This window comes from Trachypithecus francoisi, unplaced genomic scaffold (assembly GCF_009764315.1).
Source record: "Trachypithecus francoisi isolate TF-2019V2 unplaced genomic scaffold, Tfra_2.0 Lachesis_group20, whole genome shotgun sequence".
Lineage (NCBI taxonomy): Eukaryota > Metazoa > Chordata > Mammalia > Primates > Cercopithecidae > Trachypithecus > Trachypithecus francoisi.
In genome coordinates this window covers 68,996,776-69,010,307 of record NW_022681466.1, presented here as the reverse complement: position 1 = coordinate 69,010,307, position 13,532 = coordinate 68,996,776, and the positions used below count along the sequence as shown (strand labels likewise).

The following is a 13,532-nucleotide window of genomic DNA, read 5'->3' as shown; positions in this document are numbered from 1 at the left end:
GTGTATAGGAATGCTAGTGATTTTTGCACATTAATTTTGTATCCTGAGACATTACTGAAGTTGTTTTTCAGATTAAGATGCTTGTGGGCCAAGACTATGGAGTTTTCTAGATATAGGATCATGTAATCTGAAAACAGGAATGATTTAACTTCCTCTATTCTTATTTGAATGCCCTTTACTTCTTTCTCTTGCCTAATTGCCCTGTACAGAACTTCCAATACTATGTTGAATAGCAGTGGTGAGAGACAGCATCCTGGTCTTGTGCCAGTTTTCAAAGGGAATGCTTCCAGCTTTTGCCTATTCAGTACGATGTTGGCTATGGGTTTGTGATAGATGGTTCTTACTATTTTCAGGTATGTTCCTTCAATACCTAGTTTATTGAGAGTTTTTAACATGAAGCGATGTTAAATTTTTTCAAAAGTCTTTTCTGCATCTATTGAGATAATCATGTAGTTTTTGTCTTTAGTTCTGTTTATGTGATTAATTACATTTATTGATTTATGTTTGTTGAGCCAACCCTGCATCCCAGGGATGAAGCATACTTAATCATGGTGGATAAGCTTTTTGATGTGCTGCCAGATTCAGTTTGCCAGAATTTTGTTGAGGATTTTTGCATCAATGTTCATCAAGGATATTGGCCTGAAATTTTCTTTTTCTGTTGTATCTCTGCCAAGTTTTGGTATCGGGATGATGTTAGCCTCATAAAACAAGTTAGGAAGGATTCTCTCATCCTCAGTTTTTGGAACAGTGTCAGTAGGAATGATACCAGTTCTTCTTTGTACCTCTGGTAGAATTCAGCTATGAATCCATCAGGTCCAAGGCCTTTTTTTTTTTTTTTGGTTGGTAGGCTATTTACTACTGACTCAATTTCAGAGCTCATTATTGGTCTGTTCAGGGCATCAATTTCTTCCTGTTTGTCTTGGACAGTTTGTCCAGGAATCTATCAATCTCTTCTAAGTTTTCTAGTTTGTTTGCACAGAGGTATTTGAAGAAATTTCTGATGGTTATTTTTATTTCTGTGGGGTCAGTGGTAATATTCCCTTTATCATTTCTAATTGTGTTTATTTGGATCTTCTCTCTTTTCTTCTTTATTAGGCCAGCTAGTGGCCTATCTTATTCATTTTTTAAAAAATCAACTCCTGTTTTTATTGATCTTTTGAATGGTCTTTGTGTTTCAATTTCCTTCAGTTCAACTCGGATTTTGGTAATTTCTTGTCTTCTCCCAGTTTGGGGGTTGATTCATTCTTGCTTCTCTAATTCTTTCATTTGTGATGGTAGGTTGTTAATTTGAGATCTTTCTAACTTTTAGATGTGGGCATGTAGTGCTATGAATTTTCCTCTTAGCACTGTCTTAGCTGTGTCCCAGAGATTCTGGTATACTTTATCTTTTTTTTTTTTTTTTTTGAGACTGAGTCTTGCTCTATCGCCCACCCTGGAGTGCAGTGGCACGATCTCGGCTCACAGCAATCTCTGCCTCCTGGGTTCAAGTGATTCTCCTGCCTCAGCCTCCTGAGTAGCTGGGAATATAGGTGCGCACCACCATGCCTGGCAACTTTTTTGAATTTTTAGTAGAGATGGGGGTTTCATGTTGGCCAAGCTGGTCTCGAACTCCTGACCTTGTGATCCACTCACCTAGGCCTCCCAAAGTGCTGGGATTACAGGCATGAGCCACCGTGCCTGGTTCCTGGGATATTTATCTACTGTCCCCATTCCCCATTATCAAGTTGCCCTCTGCATTTCTGAGCTCCACATGTGCTGAGACAGAGTAAGCTTCCCCATTGTTCGTGGCATCAGGGGATCCCAGGGAAGAGGCTACACTGTCAGCTTGCAGTGAAAGCCTATAGGGAACTATCCCCTCCAACCATGGCTGAAATCGGAAGACAAGTATCTTGTCTCCTTTGTTCTCCAGATGTGAAGCAGAACATCTGATCCGTCTGCTACAATCTACTTTGTAGAAGTGTTGGGAAGACTGATAGACACTCCAGGCTTGTACAGTTCTTAGTAAATTACCATGTAAATAACAAACACTCACAAATGTTCTCAGTCTGTATGTAGATGAATTGTTGAACTTCTCTTAGCAGCTTAATGAATCCTACTTCGTATAATGTTCAGACAGCAGTGCTCTGTAGGGGAGAATATGCTCATTTTACAGATGAGGAAACTGAGGCTCAAAAACTGACTTTGCAGCTTGTGCAGAGTCAAACCACTAATAATCAGAAGAACAGGTTTGTCTATTCTGCTTTTTCTACTGCACCAGCATTCCCTGGTGGGAGAAGAGCCCTCTCTCTTAGGCGGGGGAATGTTGGCTGAGCATGTGTCAGTGGGAAGGGGAGTCAGAGGAACACACGCCTACGCCTTCCCACAGCTTCTGTTCGTTAACCTGCGACCTTCACCAGGCCTCTCAATTACTCAGGGCCTGGCTTAGAAAGTCACATTGGTAGGCAGCCTCCCAGGAGTCCTGCTAGTATCGTAGGGCTCGTCTCCCACCACCTCCAGAATCATTATAGGATCCCCAAGACACAGTCCCAGTGGCCCCCACTAACAAGGCCCCAAGAGAGAAAGCCCCACGCTCCTGAGGGCTCACCGGGAAGCCGGCTTTGGAGAAAGCTTTCCCCTCTTACCTCCCTTCTGGGGCCTGCTTGGGGCTTGTCTCTGCTCACATGCCCCGGTTGACATCTGGGAAAGAAAATGTCTCCTTAGAAAACCCATAGAGAGTCCCCAGCTGCACCTCTCCCTTCCTGGGGGACTTTGAGGACATGGGCAAGTCCTGTAGGCCTCAGTGACCCACCATGAAGCAGAGCGGACATCATCTGCCTTAACATCCTGCCCACAAAGCCGGGGCTCGAGGCAAAGCCTTCCTTGTGAGAAAGTCTAAATACCCGAAGGTGTGAGGCATCGTTGCCATGAGTATGAAGGGCCTGAGGTGTCTCCTTTTCCATGCCTGTCTCCCCATCCTTCTCTCTCCTAGGAGGGCCAGTTTCTGAGTGCCCCAGAGGACAGCGCTGTAGTGAAGACAGCCCTGTACAGGGAGGACAGCAGCTCGAGTCCTCTCATGTCTCAGACATAGCCCCTGGCTCGCTCTCCGGGAGGATAACTGGGTCTGCGCAGCTCCTCCCCTTGTTTCCTGAGGAAACCTCAGTGGCTTCTGTGCCCATTCCAGGGTGAGTATTCGCATGAGTCCTTCCTCCGCTCCTGCAGACTAGAGAAGGGGCTTCTGTTGCCATCAGCTGAATGAACCTGGTGCGATGGGCGCCCCTGAAAGGGAAAGCCATTTCGGGGAGGAGCTGGGACTACAGTCTGGAGGTCCTGGGTTCTTCTGTGCTTTTTCCCCATGCTCTCCTCTCTCAGATGAAGCCTGTTAGCCTGAGTGTGGGGAGACGCTCAGACCAGTTCCCTGCCCGCACCCACTGCTTCAGGCAGCCGGGAACCCTCACTCCAGCGAAGGCCTTGAGCCTTGTCATGTTGGGCGCATGAGGGATGGGCTGGAGTTCCAGAGCAGGGGCTGTCACAGCTCGTAAGGGGAGCCTGGAGGGTGGTCGTGCAGGAGGGCTCCCCAGTGGGCCTCGTGGGGACCCTGTCAGACCCTCAGGGTGTCTCAGGGTGACCTGAAGTCATCCCAGAATCCCCCTGGTTTTAAGCAATTGCATCTGCAGCTGTCTGAGGGTTGGCAGCAGCTGTTTAGTGGTTCTTCTACCCCGACCATGACTAACTTGTCTGGAAGGTGTAGCCCCTCCTAAGGGCCGTATTGTTTTGGGAGGTTTAAGTAAAAAGAAGCAGGTGGATTGGTCCATGACCTGCTTGTCCCATTAATACAAAGGAGTCCCTGCCACAACCTTGCGCCCTGCACTTAACCTGTACCTCCCCTAAAGCATACTAGGCCAGGAAAGTCTAGCCCAAATATTAACGTGTCTGGAAAGTCTTCCATGACAACTCTAGCTTATACTGATGCTCTCTTTCTCTGAAATTATATGAATATTAGAACAATTGATCATTCATTTCACAACTATTAAAGTATTGTGATGGTTATTGCTATTGAAAAGACTGAATCAAACATGTTTTATCCTTGAATTACTTATAGAGATGTAAGAAAGATATGTTCCATAGAGCAGTGACTGAACTAGAAGGTAAAGCATAGTAAGTTGCATGAAAGAACATATGTGGGAGTTTAGGAGAGCAGCAGCAGGAGGGAGGAAAGACAGGGAAAGAGAGAAACACAGAGAGAGACAGGCAGGAGTGAGAGACGAGATGGGAATGTTTCACGGAAAGATTAGTTCAGCAGGCAGCATCTGGTGTCAAGTCTTGAACTATTTGGGCAGTGGACTTGGAGGAAAACGATCGCAGGCAGAAAAAACAGTATGAGCAAGCGGCTGGAAAACTGCAGGGCTGCAATCGAATGCTTGTGTTAAAATGGGGATAAATGGGGGAGGAGCTAACTCTTCTTCAATAGAACATAGGCACAGAGCTGTTACCTACCCACTGATTTGCCAGTTTGCAAAGCATTTACAAATTACTAATTTCATCAAGATAAATCATACCAGAAGATGATTTCTTCCCACTCCCAAGTCATGTGATCTTAGAATTTTAAGGACCTGGCCGGGCGCCATGGCTCACGCCTGTAATCCCAGCACTTTGGGAGGCCAAGGTGGGTGGATCATGAGGTCAGGAGTTCGAGACCAGCCTGGCCAAAATGGTGAAACCCCGTCTCTACTAAAAATACAAAAATTAGCCAGGCGTGGTGGCAGGTGCCTGTAGTCCCAGCTGCTCGGGAGGTTAAGGCAGGAGAATCACTTGAACCCCGGAGGCGGAGGTTGCAGTGAGCCGAGATCATCAAAATCATGCCACTGCACTCCAGCCTGGCGACAGAGCAAGACTCCATCTCAAAAAAAAAAAAGAAAGAAAGAAAGAAAAAGAAAATAACTTTAAGGACCTCTTGGAGATCCCTGTATCCACATTCTCATCCATGTGGCATCCCCTCTGCAACTTCCCCATGGCCTGAGCACAGTGGAGACCTCATTTGGAAGGTTGGTCATTGAGATAGCCTCACACTGGAGACATGCCCTTGCTGTAGAGGCTCCAATGAGATGCATGCTATCCACATGAAACTGCAGGTCAGTCTGTAGTCACTGCCTTGACTGTAAGCCTAGGTGGAGGAATCTTTGTGGAAGTGGCTGTGTGACCTGAAAGCGCTGGTGACTTTTATGTTCTGTAAGGAGAAAAGCAATGAAGGGAGAAACAAGAAGCCATCATCATGCCTCCCAGGCTGCAAATCTGTCAGAGTTCTCTGTCCTGGCTAGACATTGGAAACAGCTGGGAAGCTTTAATGACACATCCCCATACCCAGGTGCCAACACCTAAACCAATTAAAATGGAGTTCTTGATGAAAGGCCTTGGCATCAGTATTTTCTTCCTAAAGTGTCCCAGGTGATTCCAGTAATCTTGGGGACTGAGAATCTAATGTAACAGAAAGTCAGGAAATGTGGTTGGAAATACTGACCAGCAAACCTTTGCAAGATACCTTAAATTTCCGTAACTTTTCTTGGTATCAACTTTTAAAATATTGACTCTTCTCCCTTCAGGTAATTATAACATAAGCAAGGATTGTGTCTTAATTTGAGGGAGTGACAAGAAAGAGCTAATAACTGGAAGTATCTGTCCAGGTACATTCTGAAACAGCAGTGATCCGGTGGGTGCTTTAAAAAAATCCAGATGCCTGGGTCTTACCTTCAGAGATTCTGATTTAATTGGCCTGGGGGTATCGTCTGGGCATAAGGATTTTTTAAAGCTCCACGTATTTCTACTGTGCAGCCAAGGGGAGAGTCACTGCAGTCACTTTCATAGAGCATCAGAGAGGAATGAATGTCAGGTGGATTTCCTATCGTCTTTACAAAGAAAGAAAAACACGAGGCAGGAAGGTAGTGTGGATTCTCAGAAACGCCCTCAGGATTTTAAGAGTCACAAAACCCATCTGACTGTGCTTTGACAACTGGGGCAGCAATGGGATCAGAGACTACTGGACACATTCTTGGTAACTGGAGAAAAGACTCAAATCACCTCAGGATGTCAGAGAAAAGGCATTTACCGGTGAGCCAGCAGATAGCTCATCAGCAGAAATGGAATTTGGTTGACAGGGAGTAAAACAGCCTGGGAGAGCTGCTGTCTACACCCAGAACCCACCCAAGGCTCTTCTGTGGATAGCAACTACCGCAGCGTGCAAGGCAGGGGACTTTGAAATTTACAAGTCATAGCCATTGGGAAGGTGGGAATGGTTCGATCATTCATAAAAATGTATATTAATAATCATTATAAGAACAATATAGGTAATACATTAAAATTTAAACTCTCCAATGAAAAAAAGCTAAAAAGCCATTCTATTACTACCACTCTTTGAAAACCACTGCAATAGCTCAGTTTCCTTCTGTTTATTATATGTGTACATAATAACAGTGAGATCAAATTTTAAGTGTAGAGTTTTGCCTTTCCTTTTACTGATTGAATATGTTACCACAAGAATTTGCCTGATTTTAAAGTCATTTTTGTTAATATGAACTTTTTAAAATTTTTTCTAGTTTATTATGGTATATATAAGAAAACTACATATTTTTGTATATTATTTTTATATTTACGTTTTATCTTGAAATTTTCCTATACTTTCATATTTTTAAGAGTTTTCCAGCTGGGCTCAGTGGCTCACACCTGCAATCCCAGCACTTTGGGAGGCCAAGGCAGGCAGATCACCTGAGGTCAGCAGTTCGAGACCAGGCTGTCCAACATGGCGAAACCCTGTCTCTACTAAAAATACAAGAATTAGCCGGACGTGGTGGTGGGTGCCTGTAGTCCCAGCTACTCGGGAGGCTGAGTCAGGAGAATTGCTTGAACCTGGGAGGTGGAGGTTGCGGTGAGCCAAGATCGTGCCACTGCACTCCAGCCTGGGTGACAAAAGTGAAACCAACTCAAAAAAAAAAAAAAACAACAACAACTTTTTTATTGCTTTCTAATATATGGTCTTTTAATTTCTTGCATTGGCTAAAGCTTCCAGAGTAATGTTAAATAATCATGGATAACGAATATACTTGTCTCATTAGTGACTTGACTGAGAATGCTTTTAATGTTTTTCCATTAAACATGATGCTGGCTTTGGAATTTAGTTCGTTTTATTTTATTTTTTATTTACTTATTTTTAAATTATTATTATTTGAGACAGTCTCACCCTGTCACCCAGGCTGGAGTGGAGGGGCACAATCTTGGCTCTCTACGACCTCCACCTCCTAGGTTCAAGCAATTCTCATGCTTCAGCCTCATACCAAGTAGCTGGGATTACAGGCGCACACCATCACACCTGGCTAATTTTTGTATTTTTGATAGAGATGTGGTTTCACCATGTTGACCAGGCTGTTGTCAAACTCCTGACCTCAAGTGATCCACCTGCCTCAGCCTCCCAAAGTGCAGGGATTACAGACATGAGCCACCGCACCCGGCCCTACTTAGTTTTATTTTAACATGTTAGGTAAATAGCTAACTATTCCTATGTTATTATAAGATTTCAAAAACCATAATGAATGTTTAATATAATCAAATGCCTTTTTAGCATCTATAGAAAGGATCACATAATCTCTCTTTACATCTATTCATATCATAAAACATATGAATACCTTTCCTAATTTTGAACTAACCTGGCGTTCCTGACCAAATCCCAAATACTTATGGTTAATTATTTTGGTAAAATTACTGAAATAAATGTGTTAATCTTTTATGATTTTACATTTTCTTTTCTTTAATCTAAAATTTTTCTTTTCTTTTGAGCTAGTTACGCAAACTTTGCAAAAAAAAAAAAAAAAAAGAAGCTTTCTTCTTTTATATTCTTAAATAGTTTGATTGTCATTACAAACTTCCCTGTGGCACTTTATAGAGATGTTGCTTTTTATTAGTGGCAGTTGGAAACTAGGCTCTTCCTCTACTCTTTCTATAGTAGTCTATTTAGATTTTCTAACTGTTCTAGAATTATTTTAATAAATCATAACTTCATAGAAAACTTATAACTTGGAGTTCAGAAAAATAGAATTTTATAATTTTTATTGAAATATAATAGTTGTACATATTTCGGGAGTACACTGTGATGTGTGTATATATCTATAAAGCAATGTGTAAGGATCAAATCAGGGTAATTGGGATATCTATCACCTCAAACATTTATCTTTGTGTTGAGAACATTCCAATTCTTCTGGCTATTATGGAATACACAATAAATTATTGTTAACTACAGTCTCCATACTCTGCTATCAAATTCTAGAACTTGTTCCTTTTATTTAACTGTATTTTTGTACCCATTAACCAATTTCTCTTTATCACTCTTTCCCCTCACCCTTCCCAGCCTCCAATCACTACCATTCTATTCTCTACCAGAAGTTTTCAATTTTCTATTGGGCTATGTTTATTTTCTCCCTGTCAATTATTATTTTGCAAGCTTATACTTTTTTGCTTTTACTCATGATTGATCCCTTAGTTAAGGTTTGTCAATTTCATTTTACCACAAATAACCTGTTCTCAATTTGTATTCGTTCTTTTGTTTGTCTATTTTCTAATTTAGTACTATGTAATTCCTTTAGATTTTCTTAAATTTCTTTTGTTTTCTTATTCTAAATTCATGAGTAGGTTAAGCCTTTTCATTTCAATTTTTTGCTGATTAACATGAACATATCTTTTGACTTACAGTTGTAAGACTACTGAGGAAGTCAGCATACCTACACCATCTCTACATGTTCTTTCTTCTCTTCTTAACTTTATTAGATGTGTCATTTCTACAATGTCATTGTTCATACATTTATATTTTATTCTGAAACCACAATCCCCATATATGTCTTACAGTAAAAAATATTCAGTGCTTATTACCAGTTCTTTTGTTTTCTTTTTCCTTCCTCTTCTCTTTGTTGGTTGAAGTTTATCCTCTAGAAATTTATTCTGTTGGGCTCATAGAACTATTCTTGAGTTTTTAGTGTCCAAAAACTTTAGGCTGTTACTTGTATATTTGAGTTACAGTTTGTCTCAACAAAAAATTCTCTGGTTACATTTTCCTTTTATGAAGATTTTATAGGAAGTTTTCTATTCTTTTCTAGTCTTGAATACTTCTGTAGAGAAATTTGAGATAAGCATCTTCTTGTTCCATTGTGACTTGATTTCTGCCAATATACCCAAAGGATTCATTATTTTTTAATTACAATAACCTTACTAGGACTATCTCAGAATGGGACCTGTTTCTGTCTCCTGGTACATGTTGTGACTTTTCAGTCTCTAGAAGCCAGTCTTCAGTTATTTCTGGAAAGTTTTATTTTGTCTAATTGTTTGTTCCTCCGTGCTCATTTTTTGCCTAAGTTCTGTTATCGCACATTTCATCTCCATCTGGTATCTTGAAACCCTTCCCTGAGGTCTTGTATCTCTGTCTTGTGTTCTTGTTACATAGAGGTGAATGGTTTTTAACATGTTTTAAGTTCACACTTGTTTTTTGTCTTTCAGTTATTCAGCAGCTCTATGCCACCATTTTTCTTCTGAGTGTTTGTAATCTAGCATTTGTTTGTCCTGGTTTCTCTCCTCTCCCCTCCCCATTTTTTCTTGAGTATCTTTAACTAAATCTTGTGCTGGTTCCCTTTTGAAGTCTAAATGAATTGAAAGGTGTCTGAGCCAGTTTTTCATGAGAGTTTTTCGTTGGGGACAGGTGCATGTCTTGATTCACGGTTGATTTTGAGTATCTTTTGCCTTGACTTCTCTAATGTCAATGCTGACACACAGCTGAGGAACTGCTGACAAGGCAGTTTTCTTGCTTTTACAGTCTCACTTAAACACTACACAATCAGCTTGCCTGGGTGGCTTCTCATTCAGTCCTGCCTCTTCTGCTTCTCAGATCCAAACTGAGACCAAAGAAGACCATGCCACCAACCATTTCCACTTTTATAAACAAGGGATTTTTAAGAATATTTTGGTGACCATCCCCCAAAGAAGTCACATCAACCATACTACTACAGCACTCTGATTTCTGAGATCTGATTTTCTTAACCACTCTTGGCCCTGAATTTCACTGCCCCAGTTCAGGCAATCGTCATGCTTCCCTTTCTGTTAGAGTTATCAGACTCCAACCCCTTCCCATCTTCTGATTTCAGATACAAGGGTATGACATTGCTCTTAAGGAAACTCTAGCCCTACTTGTCTCTGGTCAATAAAGACACTGCTATTTGTTTGATCCACAGTTTGACATAATTCAATATGGCTTTCCAAGTACATGCCTTCTTCATTTGAAGACATAGCCTTAGAGTCATTGGTCAATCTACCATGACTGAAGGAAGGACAAGTAGAAGACCAGTGTCTGTGCAATGTAGAACCCTGACTGCACCTGGCAGGAACCAACCCACAAGCTATGATTACAACTTTGGTTTTAGAGGGGAGTAGCAGACAATGTACACAGAAAAAATAATTTTAAATTGTTAGTCAAAGTCCAGTGTAAGGATTTAAGTAACAATAATAACATTAGCAATTTGTTGAACAAGGAGTGTTGAATTGACACTTCATAGTGTGGTCCCTCTCTGTGAAGAAACGTGCTCGGCTGATCTTTCCGACATCCAGAATCATGGGTATCTTCTCTCTGATTCTTTTCTTTTCTTTTTTTTTTTTTTTGAGACAGAGTCTCGTTCTGTCGCCCGAGCTGGAGTGCAGTGGCCAGATCTCAGCTCACTGCAAGCTCTGCCTCCCGGGTTCATGCCATCCTCCTGCCTCAGCCTCCCAAGTAGCTGGGACTACAGGCGCCTGCCACCTCGCCCGGCTAGTTTTTTGCATTTTTTAGTGGAGACGGGGTTTCACTGTGTTAGCCAGGATGGTCTCGATCTCCTGACCTCGTGATCCGCCCGTCTCGGCCTCCCAAAGTGCTGGGATTACAGGCTTGAGGCACCGCACCCGGCCTCTTCTCTCTGATTCTTGCCAGACCTTCACTTAATCATCGTTATTTCCAGAAGCCTTGAAACCTAGGCAACAGTTTCAATATTTTCTAGTTTCTCTGAAAATCTCATAAATTTTTCTATTTTGAAGTCTGCTTATTGGTCTCTGATTCTATGACACTGATTTTTTAGATTCCACATATAAGTAAAATTGTAAAGTATTTGTCTTTCTGTGTCTAGTTTATTTCACTTAGCATAATGTCATCCAGTTTGTATGAAAGGATATATTTTAACATTCTCACCACAAAAATGAGTTGGTGATGGGATGGCTATGTTAATTACCTTGATTTAATCGTTTTACAAAGTATATACCGATCAATATCACACTGTACCCCATAAATATACACAATTATTATTCATCAATTAAAAATAAATTATTAAAATGTAATCTGCTTATTAGTTTGGGTTGAACCCTCAGAGAAAAATGGGAAAATTCTTTTTTTCTTCTTTTTTTTTTTGAGACGGAGTCTCTCTCTGTCACCCAGGCTGGAGTGCAGTGGTGCGATCTTGGCTCACTGCAAGCTCTGCCTCCCAAGTTCACGCCATTCTCCTGCCTCAGCCTCCCGAGTAACTAGGACTACAGGCGCCCGCCACCATGCCTGGCTAATTTTTTTGTATTTTTAGTAGAGACGGGGTTTCACTGTGTTAGCCAGGATGGTCTCAATCTCCTGACCTCGTGATCCGCCCACCTCGGCCTCCCAAAGTGCTGGGATTACAGGCATGAGCCACCGCGCCTGGCGAAAATTCTATCTCAATCTCACTATATTCAAAAAGGAAGTCTCTTGCCTTTAAAAAAAAAAAAAAATTTATTGCGTATATTTAAGGTTCACCACATGAAGTTATGAGATACGTGTAGACAGTAAAACGATTAGTATAGTGAAACAAATCCACGTATCCATCATCTCACACAGTTCCCCATTTTCCCCTCTCTGGCAAAAGCAGCTATAATCTACTCATTTAACAAAAATCTTGAATACAATACACTTTATTAACTATAATCCTCATGTTGTAAATTAGATCTTTTATCTTAGTTTATTTTCCCACATATTCTGAGCTTTTCAGCTAGCAGAGGATGAGCGGGACAAGGTGGTGGTGGCCCTGGGCATCGCAACCACCAGCCAGGTGAAGGCATTGAGGTGATGGAGGAGGTCAACGAGTGAGGCACGGCGTGGGGACTCGCCATGGGGCTTTGAACATCAATGGTTTAAAATGTTAATGTGAACTGAGGGAACTGAGTGAACTGATACCTCCCCTGCTGGGACATGTCCTTACAGGAACTCATGGAGCCAGAAGCTGGGACCAACAGGACCGCTGTTGCTGAGTTCATTCTGCCGGGCCTGGTGCAGACAGAAGAGATGCAGTCTGTGGTCTTTGTGCTCTTCCTCTTTGCCTATCTGGTCACAATTGGGGGCAACCTCAGCATCCTGGCAGCTGTCTTGGTGGAGCCCAAACTCCACACCCCCATGTACTTCTTCCTGGGGAACCTATCAGTGCTGGATGTCGGATGTATCACTGTCACTGTTCCTGCAGTGTTGGGTCGTCTCTTGTCCCGCAAGTGCACAATTTCCTATGATGCCTGCCTCTCCCAGCTCTTCTTCTTCCACCTTCTGGCTGGGGTGGAGTGCTTCCTGCTGACAGCCATGGCCTATGACCGATTCCTGGCCATCTGCCGGCCCCTCACCTACAGCACCTGCATGAGTCAGACAGTCCAGAGGATGCTGGTGGCTGTGTCCTGGACTTGTGCCTTCACCAACGCACTGACCCACACTATTGCCTTAACTACCCTCAACTTCTGTGGCCCCAGTGTCATCAATCACTTCTACTGTGACCTTCCACAGCTCTTCCAGCTCTCCTGCTCCAGCACCCAACTCAATGAGCTGCTGCTCTTTGTAGCAGCAGCCTTCATGGCTGTGGTGCCCTTGGTCCTCATCAGCGTGTCCTATGCCCATGTGGTAGCTGCTGTGCTGCAAATCCGCTCTGCTGAGAGCAGAAAGAAGGCCTTCTCCACCTGTGGCTCCCACCTCACTGTGGTGGGCATCTTCTATGGGACAGGTGTCTTCAGCTACATGAGGCTGGGTTCAGTGGAATCTTCAGACAAGGATAAGGGGTTTGGAGTTTTCATGACTGTGATCAACCCCATGCTGAACCCACTTATCTACAGCCTCAGAAATACTGATGTTCAGGGTGCTCTGTGTCAGCTACTTGTGGGGAAGCGATCACTGACCTGAGAGATGACCTCCCTTCCTGCCTTTTCTGGACTGAGGAAAATTTCCCAAGAAGACAGTAACCAACGAACCTTGTTTATAACCATTATTTCTATCTCTTGATGCCTGAGGAGTGGTGTTATGTGTTTGGCCTACAAGGAAACCCTATATAATTCATTCATTTATTCATTTGACAAATATTTATTAAATTACTTCTATGATCCAGACAATCTTCTAGGGCACTGGGGAGCAAAATGGACAAAAGTCTCTGCACTCAAGCAAATCACATGCTATAAAGGTAGGCTAAATAAATAAATAAGCATCATATATAGTATACCACATGGTGATACAC

The 13,532-nt window shown here is 42.4% G+C and overlaps 1 protein-coding gene across 1 annotated transcript; it reads left to right on the top strand.

Moving 5' to 3' along the window:
• Positions 1-12,130: 12,130 nt before the first annotated feature.
• LOC117066536 (olfactory receptor 3A2) lies at positions 12,131-13,204 on the top strand. Its single transcript, XM_033181929.1, has one exon. The coding sequence runs from the start codon at positions 12,239-12,241 to the stop codon at positions 13,202-13,204; it is 966 nt and encodes a 321-aa protein (XP_033037820.1). The 5' UTR covers positions 12,131-12,238.
• Positions 13,205-13,532: the final 328 nt, after the last annotated feature.

What these genes read in the sequence shown, in the direction of transcription:
- LOC117066536 (XM_033181929.1), top strand. Translation starts at nt 12,239, where the DNA reads ATGTCCTTACAGGAACTCATGGAGCCAGAAGCTGGGACCAACAGGACC.